The sequence below is a fragment of the Lontra canadensis genome, unplaced genomic scaffold, assembly GCF_010015895.1.
Source record: "Lontra canadensis isolate GAN:19392208 unplaced genomic scaffold, GSC_riverotter_1.0 scaffold14, whole genome shotgun sequence".
NCBI lineage: Eukaryota > Metazoa > Chordata > Mammalia > Carnivora > Mustelidae > Lontra > Lontra canadensis.
In genome coordinates, this window is record NW_022631008.1 from 2080051 (window position 1) to 2101692 (window position 21642).

General features: G+C 42.0%; 1 protein-coding gene across 6 annotated transcripts in view; it reads right to left on the reverse strand.

Moving 5' to 3' along the window:
- Window positions 1–15285: 15285 nt before the first annotated feature.
- The window catches only part of UBE3D (ubiquitin protein ligase E3D), a 156478-nt gene continuing 150121 nt past the window's right edge, over window positions 15286–21642 (reverse strand). For all 6 annotated transcript variants that reach the window (XM_032858005.1, XM_032858010.1, XM_032858006.1 and 3 more), the window contains one exon: window positions 15286–15849. In XM_032858005.1, coding sequence (XP_032713896.1) covers window positions 15829–15849 — 21 coding nt within the window. In that variant the 3' untranslated portion in view covers window positions 15286–15828. The remainder of the gene's footprint in view (window positions 15850–21642) is intronic.

Genomic DNA, 21642 nt, shown 5'->3' on the forward strand with positions numbered 1-21642 from the left:
ATCATGTCATTCGTCTGCTTACAGCCTAAGAAAATCAATTTCATAGGCAATGGGAAGAAGGACTGGCAGAGAAGAGAAAATTCATAGAGTAATAACTACAGCTAGACTATATCATGCACTGTGTGCCAAGCACTGTTCTAAACACTGTGCATATGGTCACCCATGTAATACTCAAAAACTCCTATGGGACAGAGATTATTTTTTTACCCCATTTTAAAGATGAGACTAAAGAACTAGCTTAAGATTATACAGGGGACACTTTGATGCTAGGCCTTTCTTACTCTTAACCATTGCATTTATTTATTTCTTTTCAAAGATTTTCTTTATTTAGAGAGAGCATGTGCATTGGAGTAGGGGTTGGGGAGCAGAAAGAGTGGGAGAGAGAGAATCCCAAGCAGACTGTGGTCTGAGCATGGAGCCCTGACTCAGGGCTCAATCTCATTATGACCCTGAGATCAAGACTTGAGCAGAAATCAAGCACAGGGTGCTCAATCGACTGAGCCAGCCAGGAGCCCCTTAACCACTGCATTTAAATCCTAAAACTCAAGAGGCCCTCAGGGATGCACATGCGCGCGCACGTGCGCGCACACACATTTCCTGTCCATGTTGCGCTTGATCCCTGAGAACTTAAGACAGGCATTCAGTAACTTCCACATCCTAAGAACTCTTCCCTATTTTATCATTCATTGTCCCCTCCTAATTCCTCCAATCTGGCCAAATGTTCTTGCTGTTTTGAATGCTGCTCTTTCTCAGGGTCTCTGTCTTCCTGCCTTTCCAAATCTTAACCGTCACTCAAAGCCCACAACAAATCCTGCTTCCTCTGAACAAAAGCATCTTTTTTGCCACATTCATTGAGGGGACCGCTTCAGATGCCCACAATCACTAGGGTCCATTCAGGTGTCGTGGTGTCATCACTCACTGCTTGGCAGGGTTCTCTTCCCACATGCTTTTTCTTACCTCCATTCTCAGTGTTAATCCCAACAAAACCAGGTCTGATGACAGTACAGGTTTCAGAAACACATTATTGTGTAAGAAATACAAGCACCAAATGTTCCATACACAGAGCCTTTATTTAGAAGACATCTTTGGCTTGATAGAATAAAGCAGAGGAACAAATAAACACAAGTATTGAAACGAGTTCTTCTAAAGTTGCCTTGAACAATTGTCATAGGGTAGAAGATATACACAGGAAATGTGTTTTATTGATCAAGTCCTCTTTGTTTCCTCTAGTGATTTCTAACACATATATTTCCAATTTACTGGTGATTTTGTTTAAAAAGTTTTAAAAGTAGATTTCGACTTATTTTCTCTTAATATCAACAATAAAATGACTTCTTTTCACTGTGCTCGATGAGAGAGTACCTTGGCCACTTTTTCTTCTTGACATCATCACTTCTCAGATTTTATTGAATTAAAATGTGAAATTTTATTTAAATGCCTTTGTTACCGTATGCACCTTTCAAGAATTCCTTCTTAACATTTGGACTAAGCTTTATGATCACAAGGACATTTGAGAGAATTTATAGTGCCTTTTGTTGAGTTTATTATTCAGGACATTTGGAAGGAAGGGAAGAAGCTGTGACTAATTTTTTTTTTCCAGAAAGTATAAGTGGATGGTATACTTTCTAAGTCCAGTACTATTATGGAACATAAATTTTATGATGACTAGAGTCAAATTAAAAAAAAAGACTTTATCATGGAAAAAAAACTAATAATGACAAATTTTATCCTACGAGGAGAAAGTTCTATAGATGGGACACTCTGGCATGAAGATTAGTTGAGCTGAAGGCAACAGAGACCCTGTAGGCTCAAGAGAAACATGTGCCCCTCCTATAACTGCCTAGAAGAATCTAAATCGGGGGGTCTTGCTCAGAATAAGGGTTATTAGCAGTGATAAATTTTATCTGAGTGACCCATCTGTGTGGCAGGGCAAATACCAATTACCAAACATCTGTTCTACTTATCACCCAGTGAATTACATTTTTCCCTCTGAAGTCCCAGATCTCTACCCACTTCTCCTTAGTGCAGGATAACATATAGACCTCATTTTGCCTGTCTTTGGAATTTTCATGTCTGTGTGGATTCCTCATACATATGCTATTAAATTTTGATTTTCTCCTGTTCATCTGTCTCATGTGAATTTCTTAGTACAGCTAGAAATCCCTTTGAGGGGACAGGAATTCTTGTTCTCCAACAGTTTCAAATGAAGAGGCCCTAAGTGTTGATTCTGGAAGGGAATACAAGAGTAACCAAGGCTGGCAGTTCTGGCTCATTTTCCTAAAAATGAGATTGTTCAGGGAGGGGCAGGGAGAGTGGTGGGAAACTAAGGGGAGGTACAGGTCAGAGAGATCTGTTCCTGTTCCCAAGCACGGGTTTCCGAAGACTCACTGAAGAAATAGATTTTTGTTATTTCATGAGCATGTAGAAAGTGCTTTGTTTCCACAATTCTTTTTCTAGTTTAAGTCTCTAGAAAGCCTACCATGGCCTACTCAGACCTGGAAGGTTCTGGGCAAGGAGTAACGAGCCCTATTTTTCTTGAGTTTAGAAACGGTTCAGCCAGAAACCCCAATTAAGTTTTAAATGAAGTTACCCACTTATGGTGTTCTTGTTTGGGGTCTTTTCGGTAGAGGTATTGAAATTTGTAACCAGGACACTAAGAGAGTGCATATAAATAAGTTATGGCAATACAAATCCTTCTTTTCCTCCAAAACGTAAGATACAGGAAAAAATTTTTATTGAAACATGACATGGAGTCATCTTGTTAGTAATTCCCATTCTGACCAGAAAGGCTGTGGAAGGTCACAAGGGGGTCTGGGCAAACCGTTCTATTTACTGCACCATGTAGACAAGGGGCCCTAGGATAAATGTGGGCCTTCGAAAATGGGTTTCTTTATCTGTAACAGGTCTGAGGACAAGTTGGTTTAGTTTATTCCTGAATGAAAATGAAACCATATTTTAAAAAGAATAGTAAGGTATATAGGTTCGATGCTTTCTGAAATGTTCTTTTAAGGGGCACGTGGGTGGCTCAGTTGGTTAAATGTCTGCCTCTGGCCAAGGTCATGATCTTGGGGTCCTGGGATCCAGCCCTGCATCTGGCTCCTTGCTCAGCGGGAAGTCTACTTCTCCTTCTTCCTCTGCCCGCCCCCCCCCACACATGTTCGCTCTCTAATAAATGAATAAAATCTTTAAAAAATAAAATAAAATAAAATGTTCTTTTAAGTAAATGTTTATCATTCCTCTTAAAATTAGGGAAATTGCCCTGTTAAAAGAACTTATTTCCATGTAACTCCCTCCCACTTTTCCCCCCAGATTAAGGAATGATGATGAGCTCTGGCTCAGTAGATAAAAGCTTGAAGCATCTCAAGAGGCAAACAAAGAGAAATTGTTATATTAAGTCACACTGAGTTATCTTGAGTATTTAAGAAGATGTAGGACTCTTAGATAAGCAATTAGTGGGAACATCCCTCTGATGTGTAAGATAAATGTTAATGCTTTTCTAACTACAGACTGATATACCAGTCATCCGTACATTCCTGAATTATAATGAAATGTGGGTCCCAATTAATCTTTGATATACATTAACAACAAAAACAAATGTCCCAGGGACAACAACTAGACTGGCATTATCCATCATACAAAACCATTTAACCTTGTGAGCATTTTTTACTACAGGGGCCACGGATCAGGTTTAATTACCAAAGTGATTAGTGCAAGGTCAATTACATCTGAGGGCTTGGTACTGGTCAGATTTTCTGTAGTCCGTGGAATCAAACAAGCTTTGCTAGTATTGGTGTATCCTTGTCTAGTCAATGTACTTTGGCAAAATGGCATCAGGTTGTGGTTTCTACTCAATCTGTTGGTGTTTAATAACATATCTCCACGGTCACTGGAGACAGGAGTTCAAACATTGTGAGAATATATGGCACCAAAAGTAAACAGACATGTAAAGCTCAGTCTGTCTGAAATAGCACACTCCCTACACTCTTACTTTACCTGACTTACTTTTTCTTGTTTTATTTATTATTTTCAGAAATTGTATTATTTTATGACATAGCACTTTATAATAAAATATAGTATTTCTTTTTTGTCTGTTCCCTCATGAGAATTTAAGCTCATTAAGGGCAGAGACTTTGTTTGATCCTATCTGCAGTACCCAGAACTATGCCTGGCATGTAGTACATTTTCAATGAATACACATTAAATGAACAAACTTAGAGAGTGGTTTGCCAAAATGGGTGGCCAACAGAAGTTTTCAACAGTGTCTAGCTACTATTTTTATACAAGGTAAGAATGAGTTCCTAGAACTCATTTTTAATTTTAATTATAATTATTTTAATTTTAATATGGCTCTGGTCCTCATCAACCTCCTTTTCCTTTTCTTTTTTTTTCCTTCCTTCCTTCCCTCCCTCTTTCTTGACCCTTCCTTCCTTCCTTCCTTCCCTTCCCCCCTCCTTGCCCCACCTCTCTTTATTGACTGTTTTAATTCCATCACTGATATCCAAGAGGTTCAATGGAATAATGATTAGGTGCTTGTGCTCCAAACCCAGCTCTGCTTCTTACTGTGTGTCTGAAATATCCACCTTCTCTCTGGCCCCCAATATCCTCACATGAAAATAGAGATTCTAAGAATTCCCCCATAGGATTATTTTGAGGATTAAAAGAGATATAATACATGAAAGCACATAGAACAGGCTTGGGGTATGGCTAATAATAAATAGTACCTGTAATTATTATTATTTGACCGTCATTTGGATTTTTGCTATTTCTGGGGTTTCTCATTTCTTTTTTACTTTCCCTGTTCCTTTCCTTAACTTCAATCACTTTCGAACATTATTTTTCTTGCCTTATTCCCAATTATTTAAAACACCTGCTTCATTCTATCTGTTCTGTTTGATCCTCTTTCACCCAGAAGCTTCTTACTCAGAGTCCTCGGACCATCTGAGGCAAACTGCCCAAGCAGCTCTCTTGTCTTGCTTTTACCCTGTTGTCTGTAAAATGGGCAAATACTAGCAACTGTCTCTCAGAGTCCTGGAGAGACCTGCAGGAGGTAATTTTAAAAACCATCAATAGTGTCATGCGTAGAATTACTCAATTAATGACAGTGAACATTTTTTTTTTTACCCACAATGTCCTCTCCTCTTTTTGCTGGCTAACCTCTGGTAGAATTTTTTTTTTTTTTTTTTTTTTTTTTTTTTTTTTTTTGCAACCTCTTAATAGTATATCAAAATTCTGTGTTACCACTATCTAGGGTGGCCACTGAATAGATTCCAGAACTGTACTCCTAAGACCCGGGAGGATAATGTGGAATGACTTCCAAGGGCCAACATTGAACTTGTATAGCCTGCTTCAGTTCTCTCTAGCCCTCTTTATGGGGTTTAACTAAGTCTCTTTAATGCTGGATATTTCTGTCTCTCCTTCTCAGAAAGAGAGAAGCAAGTTTTTCTTTTTCTTTAGCAAAGAGAAAAGGATAAATAAAATGGCTCCTTTTACCCTTCTTTCCCCACTCCCTGTGGCCCTAAAGATGACGACTCTTACAGGTTTACATGGTACCCTCAGACCCATCCAGTGCTTAGATGTTAACACTCACTTGGGGCACTGGCTCAGCCATGCTGACCCTCTTTCCATCCCTAGGGGAGCCAGTGGAGGCCTGTTGAGGTTGAGAACCTCACCAGGGCAAGATTTTAAGTTGCATTATGGATGCAACTTCACATGGTCCTGCAGTCTATAGTCAGAAACCGTGTGTGTGTGTGTGTGTGTGTGTGTGTGTGAGAGAGAGAGAGAGAGAGAGAGAGAGAAACAGATGGACAGACAGACTGAACTCCTCTTACTCCTGCTCTACTTCAGAGCTTCTCACAGCTGATGTGGGAAACAAAGGCAGAAGAAAAGTTATTAAATTTCCTTAATACCTAGAGCCCACTAACAAGCCCTTGAAATAGGCAGCGTGACATTCCTTTAGGGACTCAACTATCTCCACCTTAATACTTTGCTAAGGGCAAAAGGCAACCTTAGCCTGACCGCCCCCCACTGCCAACCAGGATCCTTTAAGTCTACTCTAACATATAAAAATTCCTTTGGAAACTTCCTTTATCTCTAAACCCTCTAAGATACATGCTGGCAATCATCCTCCAAGCATGTGACCCACCGACATACATCTGAAGGGTCTCATGACTAAGGTTTTATTAGATGGTAATAAATGAACTTTTCCCAACAACAGCTAGCCCCCTCAAGGTCCTGGAAACCTTGCTTCCAAAATTCCTTAGAGACTTACACTCTCCCTGACCCCCTTCCAACTTGCAAGTGTATAATGGACCACTCCTTACAGCCCCGGGGCAGCCACTCTTTCTGCCCACAGGTCTTGTCCATTTTGCACCAAAGACGTCTCAAGAATTCTTTCTTGGTTGTTGGCTCTGGACTCCACTGCACTGAACCTCACTTATATTCTAAGACTTCATCACAGCCACTCCACCTCTCAAGAAGAAAGTGTCTTTGCTCTCTTTGGCTTGGCTCCTCGGGACTCAGAGCAAGGTGAAGGGGTCTAACTATACTGGACTCAACTTGATTTTACGTAGACAAGGTTGTAAATTAGAACACTCTTCTAGCTGGGTTTTGTTGACTGGTAGAGTTGTCCTGAATCCTGAGCTCCTTCCCCATCTAAACTGCAAACAAACACAGTCAAAGCTGCTTTCCTTTCCAGAGTTAGAAAGACTACTTCAGAAGACTCTTTTATCTTAGCACAGACTGAACTGGGCTTCAGTGAGTTGATTCCAGTCTCCAACAAGAAATACTCACACATGAAAGTATTCATCATTAATGCATTCGTTTGTGAAACCAACAGTATACTAAGGCCAGACCACATGCCACAAAAAGACCTAGATTTGGTAACGGCTGTGTCAGGGGCAACACACAACTATATGTAGTCACCATGTTGTGGAACCTGGACTGGATCCTGGCAGAAGAACCAAGTGGCACTTGGAGACTTAGGAGGATCAGAGGTTTATTTAACACCAGTGGGCTCAGACAAGGTTGTTCTCCAAAGGTCTGAGCCCTGAGCACAAGCAGGGAGGGGAATTTATACATGTCTACTTCCGCATACTTGGTATTATTGGTGCATGCGGGAAAAAGGGTAGGAAAGAAGAACCCAGAAGGGCTTTGAGACAGGGACTGGAATTCCCTTGCTGGTTTGGTCGGCCATCTTAGAGTACAGTTTTTCCCTATCACTCTCCCCTTCGATGCCCCTTTAAATACCTAGTTTAGAGGGCATCATTATCTATTACCATGGTCCTGCAAGACTAGTATTTGGGCAATGGCTCGCCTGGTAATAATGTTTTCTATGAACTTAGCAATCCATCTTAAGGTTCCTAAGGCTACCCAATAAGCAATGACAATAATAAGTTTCTGGGAGAAAGTCCAGCCAGAAGGGGGAGCAATGTAAAGTACAACTCCTGAGGTGAAGGTGTCGGTGTCATGTCGACAATAGCCAGGGACCACGGTGAACAGATGTCCATCAGTCAGTGGGGTCTCATCGAAGGTGGAGCCAGAGCAGGTCCATAGGATCTTGTTGGGCTTTCCACGGTGTGATTCATCCAGCTGGTGAGGGCCTTCTTTACTCTAGAGCGGTGGACCCATTCAGTGACACTTAAGACCCTGAGGGCAGTGGGGGTAGTTAGAACAACAGCGTGGGGCCCTATCCACCATGGTTTGAAGGGGTCCTTTCTAAAGCTTCTCAGGAGATGCACCTTTGTTTCCCAGGGCTTGGAGGCGTTGGGACTAAGTTTCCAATCTACTCGAGGTCTCCTCTAAGCCTACTTATTACGGAGTGTGGCCTGCCATAGAGCTTTTGAGGTATTATAGCTGCGGCAATCTTTTAAATCCCGTTGACTAGAATAAACAATATCAATGGCCTCCAACAGTTATGCTCTACAGAAGTACGATGTTCAGGTCCAGGCATAAGGGTAGCTGGATTTTAAAGTCTGACAGGTTTTAGGTATTATTTCAGGCATCTCTATCAGTGTAGCCTGGTATTTAATAAGATGGCCTCCATCATCCTTCAGTGGCCTTTGGTTTCTTTCTTTTTCTTTTTTTTTTTTTTTTAGATTTTATTTATTTATTTGTCAGAAAGAGAAAGCACACAAGCAGGCAGAGTGGCAGGCAGAGGCAGAGAGAGAAGCAGTCTCCCAGCCAAGCAAGGAGCCCAACGCAGGACCCAAACCCAGGACCCCAAAATCACCTGAGCCGAAGGCAGACGCTCAACTGGCTGTGCCACCCGGGCATCCCTGGCCTTTTCTTTCTAAGACAAATCTGGACCTGATGTGAAGTCATTACCATCAGTGACTGTCCCATAGTGAGCTCTGAGGCTCCTTTTACGAGGATGGCTGTTGTATGCTTAGCTAAAGCCTTATTTTGTAATTGTACCTCAGTAGAGGTGGCTTCTAGGATAAATATGACTAAGGGTTGAAACCATTAAGAAGCCCTTTTCTTGAGTGATCCAGCCTTAACAATATCCTAATTATAAGGGATCACTGGCAAGTGGGAGAAAACTTGTCAAGATATAGGGGAAGTCCCACATGCATCATCTAATCCAATCATAAAGAAAATGGGGTCATCTATTATCTCCACAAGTCCATAGTTAATCCTATCAGATGGGGTATACTTCTGGATTTTAGGCAATTTCATTATCCTAGCCCCACAGAATTGGTTAAGGTGAGAGTTAAGTTATACAATTGTTAGGGAATCAATCCCATTCTCCAGTTGTTTCAATAACTATGTGCCCATGGGGTTCTGTTATTATCCCCACAGAATAATCAGCAGAAGATTGTCTATATAGGAGTTACTGTGGGAATTTCTCTTAAGTTTACCTCTAGTTGTCCAGCTTAGGTAGACAACAAACATTTAAAGACAATCAAATATAGAACTTAACATCCACAAAGGTGTGTTGCTGAAACATAATTTTTCTCTCTAAAATAACCCTCATTTCCAGAGATAGCCAAATTAGGACCAATTTATTTGAAAAAGAAGTCCAGTTTAAACAGATTTGGCCTAATTACTTACATAAGATCAGCAAGAACAGTGAGTGATCATATAGATCTTTTAGAATCTGCTTTGCTGGAACTCCTTATAAGGAATCTCTAGGTTGAACTTTGAGTAGTTTCTCCAGGCCAGAAGCCAAGCCAAGTACTTGCCATCAGACATGCCTGCAATACCTGTCAATTTGGGTGAATTCCTCTTCCTGAGGACCCCAAAGTATCCCGAGGTTCCTACACCTGCCAGGAAGTGCCATTCTTTACTCACCTGGTGAGGCTGCTTGGAACACTGTAAGCAAGGTACCAGGCCAACAGTTCCAAGGGGCTTTATGGCTCCAGGTTTCATAAAGTTTTTTTTTAGTTCCTTAAAGCTGTCTGGTCATATCTGAGTCTCTGCATGTCTTTCTCAAATATGATATTCCAGTCAAAGCCTTAGTAAAGTAACCAATGTTTCCAATGGTGTCCTGTTACAAGGAGAACAGATTTTTACGCAAACGACTGATTGCCATGGAAGAATACTTACTGAGACTATTTGAGTTTCAGAGGGTTCAGATAGAGAGAAAAGTTGAATGCTTTGATTTGTTTACGAATGAATATTTTTATATTTCTCTAAGTCACAGATAATTTAAGTAAAATTTTTCTTAATCTGGAAGAGCAAACATTAGAGAACGAGCAATGTCTAAAATAAGAGACATAACACTATAATCTTTTTTTTTTACGATTTTATTTATTTGACAGACAGAGATCACAAGTAGGCAGAGAGGCAGGCAGAGAGAGGGGGTGAAGCAGGCTCCCTGCTGAGCAGAGAGCCCAATTCGGGGCTTGATCCTAGGACCCTGGGATCATGACCAAAGCCGAAGGCAGAGGCTCTAACCCACTAAGCCTCCCAGGTGCCCCCATAACAGTATAATCTTTTAGTTCATTTAGTCCCATGTTACTAATTCTGGTTTAGTTTGAATGTAGCTTTAGTTAGTTCTGGAAATTCTTACTCATTTCAGTTCTGATCTTACAGATATTGAATACCTGTATTGTCCTGAAAGTCCTTTTTATGAATCTCCTTTAAGGTGAAACTCATTTTACAAGGGAATTAAAACAATTATAAATAAAAAAACTCAGAATAGATATGGTTAAAGAGCTGATGAGATGAGAGTTTACAATTTAGCTGGCAAGGAAATTAGGTTATTTCTGTGACATATAACACTTCAGTAACTAAATTTCAAGTGATGATCTTATCAAAACATTAAAACTTTAGGAAATGTATAGATCCTCTAGAATCGTTACAGCATTTACCCAAATGTAACCCAAGGTTTATCATTTGTTTAGCAGTACTTCCTGAGTATCTTAGCATACCAAGGAAAAGTCTAATGAGTTAAAGAGATTTCATTTACAATTTAAATCTTGTCAACATTTGCTAAAATCTTAGAAGTTTTAATGCACATGCCTAAATATAATTAGGGATGTTAAACACCTGATATAGGCAAAATGTGGAATATGTTTTTTTCTGGACAGGCAAAGAGGAAACTGTAAGGGCCTATTCAGCCAAAGTCTGTGAGGCTGGGAGTCGCTTGCTCTCTCTGTAAGAGGTGTCCCCAAACAGTTGGTTTGATTCTCGATGCTTGGCGTGAAATAAAGCTTGGCTTGACCTTTGCTTTGTATCAGTCTTGCTCCTTTGACCAGGGACCTAACAGAAACAACTGTTTATGTTTTCTTCTTAACAGCAGATCAATTAACCCAAGAAAACTTTGTCCTTTTTTAAACAGAGAAAACCAGCTTTCTATACCAGTGTCTTTTTGTTTTTTGTTTTTTTTTTTTTTTCATTTCAATCTTAGTCCATCATGACCACACTCAAAATTCTTTTTCTCAAGATTTCCCTTCACAAACCTTCTACAAATTTCCTTTGCATTTAGGTTTTGTCCCAAGCCATTTCCTTCCAAACAACCATCTCATTTAGGACAAAATTACCTTCTTCTCCTTCAATAAAATGCATTCCCATTCCTTATATCTTTCTTACATATCTCCTACGTTTCCACGTAGAGTTGTTTCCCTTATTTCCATCAGTCATACTTACAGTTAGCAGAATTTTGTACTCTTAGAAACACCTTAACATCTAGTGATGGCTAAGTATTAGCCATTTGTGAACTGTTACAACAGAATTCTTTAGATGGCAAATTTATGAATCAGTTAAGCACAAAACATGCTTACCAACAGATTTAAATATTTTTAGTTTCTTTGCAGCAGGAAGTCAAAGGCACAAACCTATGTCCAGTAATCAATGCTTTAGCATTTTATTCCATTTGAAAAAGACCTAGATGTCCACAATTTAATTCCATTTGTAATCCATTCAAAACTTTAAAAGTTTTAGGTTACCAAAGACTTTGAAAGTTATATTAACAATTAACCATGAAAACTTTGAGACAATTAACCATCAGTGTAGTCATCCCTTTGCTAACAAATTTCAACAGAGATAATGAGCTTATTTGACCTTCAGTAAACCTTGACAGAATAAAAGTTTCACGTTTACCACTGATAACTTAAAAGACACATCTGTCTGAACTAAACCAACAAACTTAGTTTAAATGCTGAAATATGTTCCACCAGGATCTTCCCCATGGCTAATTTTCACCTGAGACACGTGGGGAAATCTGGAGCGGGTGGTGTTAGGTCCTGGGGTGCTCTTCTTGCTCCTTGACAGTGGTACCTGAGGCACTGAGGATGGTCTAGAAGCCAGTAATGCAGGCCGTAACCCAAGGTGGTGTGGAAACAGGAAAAGGGGGGATGGGGAGGCAGGAGAGACAAAGTGCTGCCAGAGGACAGAGAAGGGGTTCCCGGTTCAGACGATCATCAGCTCCAGAGGAGCAGGCGCCATGTTTTCCCGCCAACAAAGGCAGGGATAGACAATCTATACTGGGCCAGAGAAGACAGGGAATTTCCCTGAAACAAAGGAGGTTTGGCAGCTGCTGGGGAATATTCCTTAAAGTCCCCATCCTGAAGGATACCAGGGGTCCTGACTTGAGTGGAAGGCAGACGCTTTAACCCACGGAGCCACCCAGGCGCCCCTCCCACTTTCTCTTCAAGGTAAGTATGAGAGCTCCTGTTATTTTACTGTCTGGATCAAGCTTCCTGTGGGCTATCAGAGCTGCTAAATCGGGTATCTCCCCACACAAGCCACTTACAAGAAACAGGAGCACTGACTTCCTGAAGCTCAGCTTTAGGCCCCAGGTCAGAGGGGGACTGTGGTCCCCACACTTTCTGATGGGTTCATCCTTGTCCAGAGCTCTTCCACATTGCTTCCACATCCTGATCCAGGGTCGCCCTGATAGGCTTTGCTTCCTTACAGACTTTGGGCTCTTTTACTTGGGTTACAAATGTCCTACTTTGGTCCTTCCTATTAGCACAGAATTGGACCCATGGGGGCAGAGAGTTTGGGCTATCTGAAGCCAAGAATCAATATATGGGAATTGGTCAGGGTGTCTGGGAGTTCCGACCATAATTTTGTAAATGATGTGGACAGTGAGTAGGTCCTAGGGCTCCTCAGAGGGCCAGTTGACCCCAAAGGTGGCCCATTCCAGTTCACATAATGTGCCTAATTTTCCAGATGTTTTGATCCCATAGTCTCCTGAGAATTCACTTCTTAAAATTTTGAGCATACAGTCTAAGACTGTAGGTTTTGAAGAGCCTCCACCGTGATGGGCAGGGAGGCTCCCTTGGCCACTGCGTGTGTTCCCTCCCTGTGTCACTGGAATGAAGACAAACGAAAGGTGGGTGTCCCTCCAAAGGAGAGACCAGTCAGATGCCCCCCGTCCATCATCCCAGAGGACACCTGGGTGACTCTTAGCCTTAGCGAGTCCGTATGAATCCTAGACTGGCATCCCGAAGGGGCTTGCCTTAGACCCTATGAGGTCACCACGGAAGAAAGTTAGGGCCACTCGCACTCCGTAGGTGTCTGGGGACCCTAAGGGTGCTCACCTGTGGAGCCACAGAATCAGTCTGCCCGACAAGCCAGGTAAAACTATACATTTACTCGCACATTCACACCAAAGTTATTACAGTTCCTCCCCTCCAGGAGGCCCTGACCTGTGGAATTCCTTCTGGAAATTCCTTCCTGTCCCCCCTTATGGCGGGGGGCGTGTCTGACCTGAAGGATCTCCCCCGCCAGGAGGCCCTACCTGTGAGACCTCTAAGAGGTCTCTGAGAGGTGATCAGTCTCCCCATCCACCATCAGGGGTGGGCCTGACTGGGTCCTGGGGCCCCAGGTCTTACTGGAATCTGATGTCGGGACCAGGTCCTCACCTGTCAAGTCTCCTTTGAGTCCGGGTGGGAACAGTGGGGCTACCCGGCCTGAGGCGACCCAGCAGAAGACTGCCGAAAATCAGGCAGGGCGTGCCTTTTCCCTTATAGTCCCTGTTCCACCATTGCTCCAAACCGGTGGCAACAATGAACCAGCGAGGTTGGGTTTCCCAGTTAGGGAACCAAATGTTGCAGAACTGGGACTGGATCCTGGTGGAAGAACCAAGCGGCACTCAGAGACTTTGGAGGATCAGAGGTTTATTTAACACCGGTGGGCTCAGATGAGGTTGTTCTCCAAAGGTCTGAACCCCGAGCGCAAGCAGGGAGGGGGATTTATACCCTTCTACCTCCACATACTTGGTACTTTTGGTGTGCGTGGGAAACAGAGTAGGAAAGAAGAACCCAGAAGGGCTTTGAGACAGGGACTGGAATTCCCTTGCTGGTTTGGTCGGCCATCTTAGAGTACAGTCTTCCCCTATCAACCAAATCTTGTTTCATTCTCTAAGGCAATGGGTCTCAACTGGGGTCGATTTTGGACACCAGGGCAATGTCTGCTGATGTTTTTAGTTGTTACAACTGGGTAGGGGGCAACTGGAATCTGGTGGGTAGAGGCCAGTCATGCTACTAAATAAATATCCTTTTGTGCCCTGAAGGGTATACCAGCTGGACTTTGTCACCCCAACATCCACCCCTGGGACACAAGGATTATTTTGAGCTAAAGACAATAGAGAGCCAGCAGAAGCAGAAAAAGTTCTTTACCTCCATGTAATTGCCTAAAAATAAAGTATAAATTTCCTCTTTTGCAAATGAAATTTACATTTATAAAGGAAATTTCCATTTGTAAGGACATGTCTGTACCCGGAAGAGAGCTACTCTGGGAGACAACTCTTATCATCTGAGAAACTTATCTGCATAACAAGACAACCCTATTACCATACATTTCCTTCCCTCACCTTCCTATAATTTGCCTCCCCTGCCAAGAAGCCCAAAACTCTTTTCCTTCTTTGTTTAGCCTAAGATGGTATATAAACCTCAATTATCTGACCACCTCCTTGAGTCTCATTCCTTTGTGAAACTCCCATGTGGAGGTATGTAATTAAATTGTTTTTTTTTTCTTGTTAATCTGTTTTTTATCAGTTTATTTGCAAGGTGCAGCCATTGAACCTAGGAGGGTATAGGGAAAAAGATCTTTCCTTCCCACAGGACAGGACAGTCTCCCACAATAATCACGTAGCCCCAGAGGTAAATGGCAATGTTGAAAAATCCTGCTCTATACAGACAAGGAGAAATCTGAAGCACGAAAAACCAGCTTTGAGTTTGGGAGCTTAGTAGCTTACGAGAAGCCAAACTAATTCTTGTCTCTGGCCGTGTGTCTTAGATAGATCACTGAGATCTTCCATGTTTCCGACTGTGCTTAATAAAGGGGCTCTGCAGGTCAAACAGATGGGTTTTATGCCTCTGCCCGTCTGCCAGTGACAGATTAGGAGAGCCCCACCATGCTGTGCGGCTGGGAGGCAAGTGTCTTGGTGAAACAAAAAATTCCCCAAAGCACAAGGCTGAGGGACACTGGTATTTTGAGTATTAGGAAATTAGGGGAGGTTAAACCCTGTGTGTTTGGGGGGAGAGTGTGGTGGTGGTCTGCAGGCTCGGATGAACCCCCGTAGGCTGGATGTAGATGCAACCCCTCCTCCTGACTGCAGAGTGGGAAAGGAGATCTGCCCAGCTCCGCCCCCATCCCAGCTTTACCCGGAGCCGGTGACAGCAGGCAAGGACAGAACCTTCTCTGTGAAATCAGCAGCTCACGCATGCTCTGTTGGATTCCCTGTAGCTCTGTCCTTCTCCTTCCAGAGTTTCCTCTCCACCTGCTTCGGCACACAAGGATTAAGACACTTCTGTACCAAGAGGCTGGTGAGGTCCATTTGTCGACAAGCCACAGTATTTGGTAAAGGGAATAAAGAACAAAAGGAACACGTGCAGGTTTGCACACACAGGAAAACCTTTAATTTGAAAATCATTCATTCAACACACATTTATTCACGGAGCATCCCTTCTGAATCAGGTATACAAAATTCTGTATTTTTCTTTCTAAATATTTGTCTTCCACAAACTGAATGGGATGTTTATAAGTCTCTCTGCTTAGATATATAGCAGTTAACATTCGGTTCCACCAGCGGAGTCCCCACTGCAGCCCCCAAAGGACAGATGGGATTCCACAAGTGAACATCCTTCCGGGTGCTGCGGACATAGCACATACCTGAATATTCCTCTCTGTGGGAAACAGAGTCATAACTTCTCTGCTACTGGAACATTCTTTGCCACCTTACTTCTAGTAACATTTGAAGTGAACTCTTCTCTTAGAGACTATATGCCAACAGGTCAACTCACAACTTCAATGCCACACACTGACTCTGGAGCTCTGGTTCCTGTGTCTGTGATGGTGGCCCACCGTGCAGAACACGGGCCTCCGGCATGCTCTGGCCAGAGAGTTGTCTGCGGGGAGAGGAGGCCTCAGCTCCAACAGTTACATCTTCAAAAAGGCCACCTGGAGAAGCAAAAAAACCCATGATGCTTTACTTACACAACACGATGAAATGGCTACGTGCACATCAAATCAGAATCCGGTAAATCCGGTCAATAAGGATGCAAGCTGATCTAAGAAAGAAAAATGACTCTTCACGGGGCCAGACATTGCCAATTTACAGCGGGAGCCAATTACTCCTTTTTTAATGAACCACGGAGTAACTAACATCATTCACATGCACTTTAAAGAAAACAATAAATAAAAGTTTAATTGACACTCGGATTGCACTGCTGTGAAGTGATCCAGTCTTCTTCAAAGAATCACTGGTCCCAGTGGCTGTTTTGGCCCTTCCTTGAGCAGAATTTTGAGTCCTGAAGATTCCCGGGGAAGTCCAGTTCCTCAAGGCTAGCCTCTCCTCAGTCATGCCAATGCTTTTCATCACATTCAATTATATTTATTGTGCTTGTCAGTAGCAACTGATCTTAAAACTTAGTGTGTAAAAAAAATCCAGGCAAGTCTACTTACAAATTGAATGAGGCCCAGATCAAATGCATCTATTTTCCCAACAGTTTTAACCCACAGAGAAACAAACAATAAAGCTAAGCATAAAAGTTTAGAATGTTTTCATTCAGCGTGATAATAAATTGGGAAGTGTGCCAGTATCAGGAAGAGAGCAGACTGCAGATTAGCGACAAAGATGGGGGAGTGTGGGAGGCCTGGCAAGCTCATGCTTGGCCTTGCTAGGTGGAGGGAAGAGTGAGCAACAGAAATAAACACATTCAGCTCTTGGACAGTTGGTTCTTAAGTCCCCAAAATGTAGTCAAAGGAGGCATGTATTTAATGATCCTTGTTAAGGGGAAAGGAAAAAGAAGAGTCATGCAGGGCAGAAAGCATCTGCTTTATGTTGAGTAATTCAGAAGGATGTTACTCTTCATCCAGTGCTGGTGAGAAAGGCACCTGCTGAGTTTCCATATCAACTTCCTGCTGAGTTTTCTCTATCAGGTTCTGCAATGAGGACACCAAAGTTGAAGGAGCAGGCCAGGAAGAGAGGTTATTAAGATTTCTAAACAAAATGTAAATGCAGACAATAGACACAAACTTCAAGGGCTTACTGTGAAGATTAAATGAGATCATGGGTATGAAAATACATGGGTTTCTCTCTTGTGCCTTTTCGGTGATATCAGGGGTCCATGCATCTACCAGATGAGAAGCGGCAGTTCAAGAGACAACAGTGGGGCCCCTGAGGGGATGGCCACAGAATTAGAGGGGAAGGTCGCTCAGTGTGACTTCTGGCTCACTATAGACCGTGTCTCTGCCTCTGTAGGAACGGCTCACGGGGACCTTCCAGAGAAGACAATGCCACTGTTCATATTCAGAAATAGGGAAACCATGGATGAAAATCAGGTATCTCCTTTTTTTTTTTTTTTTAATTTGGAAAATTGCTATGTCATGGAGTATTCCGATCAGGAACCACTCAGAATAATGGTAATACTGATAAATGTCATCATCCAAGTGGTTAATAACTTCAGCTCTGGAATCACAGACCAGTGGCTCTCAACTTGAGGTGATTTTGCCTGCCAGGGGACATGTGGCAGCGCCTGTGGACATTTCTGGTTATCATAAATTGGGAGATGCTCTTGGCATCCAGGAGGCAGAGGCCAGGGGTTTTGTTAGACATATGATGCTGCCCATGACAGCCTCCCCACAAGAAAGAATATCAGCCCTAAAATGTCCATAGTACTGATGCTGAAAAATATCAATGTTATAGACACAGGTTCTTAAAAATAGATTTCTCTCTTATTTAAAAGATTTTATTTGTTTATTTGACAGAGAGTGACATAGAGAGAGAGAACACAAGCAGGGGGAGGGAGGGGAGAAGCAGGCTTCCTGCAGATCAGGGAGCCCCCAAGCAGGGAGCCTGAGGCAGGGCCTGATCCAAGAATCCTGGGATCATGACCTGAGCCAAAAGCAGATGCTTAACAACTGAGCCACCCAGGCGCCTTAAAACTAGATCTTTATTTGCCAATCATGTGACCTTCAACAGACTTGTCAGCAGTCTCTCTCAGCCCTTCCTCATCTGCAAAATGGGAATTATAACAGGATCTACCCAACACTTGCAAAACACTTCATAGCATAGGAAGCCTCTTTAGAATGTATTCACCCTCGGCACAACCTGTGATTTACATAAAGCAAATGAAGAAAGAGAAGCTCAGAAAAATTAAGTGACTCACTCAGGAGACAGAGCTATTAAGTGGCAATCATGGACTGAGGAAGAAATTTTGATTCTCAATGCATGCTTTTCCCACTAGAAGTTTTCAGATGAATGAGGTAAACTGCAGAGGTTTGGGGACTTTTAATCTTCATTATTGCTTCAATTATCAAAGGTTTATTTTCTTTTGCATGCCTGTGAATATGAACTTGGGATGGAACAGCTGCATAAGAGACTGAGCTGATTAAATAATGCAAAATGGCGCTGCACCCCCTGGGCCTAAAAAGAAAAACTTTAAAATTTGACCTATTATGTCTTTTTTTCATCTCTGGTTTTCATAGTTCTGCCTGCTAAGTATGTAATGTATTTTGCAGGACTTAATAACAAGAAACTGCAATCATCCTTAGGAACAGGTACTGTATAATGCACTTTAGCTTCTTTTTATTTAAAACACTGTGAGTTAATGTATGTCAAACACTGATTTTGTGTTCTCTAACTTCTATCCATGACAGCAAAAATTGCTTTCCATAACTGCCATTTATTTTGAGGATAATTTTGTTTCATTACACTGAGAAAACTCCCTGTATTTCATCTTTTTAGTTTTATTCTCAAAAGTAAAGCTACAGCTTCAGGCTCCACTGTTACATTTCTGGAACATATAGTTACAAAAGTATGTATTATTTTCAAAAAACGGGGAAAGTGGGTGCCTGGGTGGCTCAGGGGGTTAAGCCTCTGTCTTTGGCTCAGGGCACGATCTCAGGGTCCTGGGATCAAGGCCCACATCGGGCTCAGTGGGGAGCCTGCTTCCCACTCCCCGCTGCCTGCATCTCTGCCTACTTGCGATCTCTCTCTCTCTCTGTCAAATAAATAAATAAAGTCTTAAAAAAACAAAACAAAACAGGAAAAGAGGGATTCTTTCCTATTGGCTATAAGGTTGGAGTCTCTGGAGTCTCCATATTCTGTGCACCTGAATTCGGAAAGCTGGGAATAGGAAGAGGGAGAGGAAGTTAAGAGGTCTAAAAATAAATGTTTCTGCTTTGAGTCATCACCTAAAAACAATCTTCTTCAACCACAACAAACAGGGCTAGGCTGATATGATATCTGACCAGATGTTAAGTTTAAAATGCTTCCATAAATTTATGTAATATGTTAAACACTTTTTAGTGTTCTTTCATCTTAGTTAACAAATTCATATTATTAAATTCAATTCTTCAACATAGATTTGAAATTTCAATCAGTAAAAAAATATGCTGTTAAGGTAGGCTGCACAAGATAACATTAGCATTAAAAGCAAAGGCTATCTAAGTGCTTTGAGGTGTGCTAAACAAGACAGATAAAACTGGAAAATACTGGAAAATGTGAACTTCGTAATAATTGTAAGCTTTAGAAAAGACTCTTTAGAATAAGCACAGCCATGCCCAAATGTTCCTTTTAAAGGGTGCTGTAGACTTTAAAAAATAAAAGTATAAAAGCATGCCTTCAATATGTATTTTTGTGTAGGTCTGGCTCATGTTCAAAGTTATGTTCTGAAACAGAATGCTTTAATGGCATGGAAAAGAGAGTTTATACTTTATATTATAAAACAAGTTTCTAAAATCAAACCTCATTTACAGAATAAAAAATAAAATGTAAATATAAAAAATCAGAAAATGACTCTTTCAAGCATTTGTCAAATATATGTAACATCTTACATAACATGAAGCAATTTTTACTAACTCACTGATTTTCAGCATGGGTCCAACCCATGCTGATAATTCCTGGACTCTACTTTTTAAGTTGGATAAACAGGATAAGGTATTCCCTTCTGGGGCTGCAGGCTGGCTTTATTCATTCAAGTCATTGAATCGTAGCGTGTCGTCTAGGTGCCAGAGATTGTCCCAGTCACAGACCACACTGAGAAGGCATCCTCTCTCACAGTGCTAACATGGCAGTGGGGGAGACAGCCCAGGAACGAGATGATTCTAATAAGGCGGGATAAGTTTAAGATGGATGCCTAATGCCTGCTGGGAGAAAAAAACTATTCTTGGGTTATGAAAGGAAGGATGATTTCTGAGGCAGGACCCTGAGAGAGGTCATTATTACTCTGATTATGAATACTGTGTTGACGGGGAGGCAAAAAGCTGGCCTGGCCCGGCGTGGCAAACAATCTTTCCTTCTCACGGCGGTGGCTTGCTAAAGGAATAACTAGCAAACAGGAGGGATGAGCAAAATACCAGAGATACAATACAATGAGGAAGAAAAGCCTGTCCCTCTAAAATGACAGCAATTATGTGTCCACTTAACTGTAGACTGAAACTCTAGACTAAGGGAAATCGGCACAGTCTTCCAACTCCACAGTCTGCATAAAATCAGTAAGGGCTTTTAGAAAGCAGGAAAAAAGAAGTAAGACGGATGTCTATGAATTATTTGAAACCTTGACCTTGTATTTTCTCTAAGCCATGGATGCACTATGATAACTTACATGTAAATAAAAAGCCTGCCAATTTTCATCAACGTGGGAAGCAGGTAAGCATGGCTGTTTTGCAGTGGACATCTAGGTGGAAAGCCCACAGTATGTCAAGTATCAGAAGAGAGGTTATGTGCGGGCGAGAGAGGAAGACTGGTGCCCCTTCCTCTCTAGACAGGGATGCAAACGTGGACTGATTTGACAGTTACTGGATCTTGGTCCTACTCCCCCAAGCAAGTAGACTCCAGGCTTGACATTCTCATCAGTTCTTGCAGAATAAGGGGACAGTGGCAAATTCTGCTGAAACTGGACGGTGCTCTTGTAACACTGTTGTGAACCACGAGTTCTGATGCCAGCACTGAAGCTTCCAGTTCTGGGAAGCAAACCCAGTAAGTGGGCTAAGGACAGCAGATGCATGGGGCCAACATTTAGATAGCGGGAGTCTTTACGTGTCACATGAAAATATATGGCCTCAAGCACAAGATGCATTTGTTAAAATAAATTAATTCTGGGTGGGTGTTCAACTGCATGATATAAAACTGTACACCACAATACATACACCACCACTCAGGAATCAAAAAGTCTTTGGAGTTTCTCATTCCTACAGAATAACTACCGCAGAGAAGTCGGCGGGGGGAACCCACAGTACCAGCGCAGGCATGGACGTGGGGCTGTGAAAACCCCACTGTGCTGTCCCATTGGTGACAGGCGTCAGACTACACAAGTTCAGTCAGAACTAGAGTTATCAGAGCTCTGAAACACAGGAGTGTTTTCCTCCAGTATTAAGTCAAATATTTAGCAGCAAAACCACTTTACTAAGTAATTTTTCAAGGAAGCTATGCTTGTTCTTACTACTTGTCTTTCTCACTATTGACATGCAAGAGTGTTGAAAAAGACAATATACATGGGGTATCAGTCCAATTAGAAATCCCAGGTGGGGATCTGAACCCTGAATTCGCCTGGGAAACAAAATCCCCGCCTATAGCAGATGACTGGTTTCTGCCATCTAAACAGACTTTTTTCAGTCTGTTTAGATCTTTTTTCAGTCTGCTTAGATATTTTAAACTCCTATTCTACTTGTAAATAGTAATTCTAAGAGAGAGGCAAGCAAGTGGGAAACATGCCAGATAAAATGCTTTCTGACCCTACTGTCAGGGAT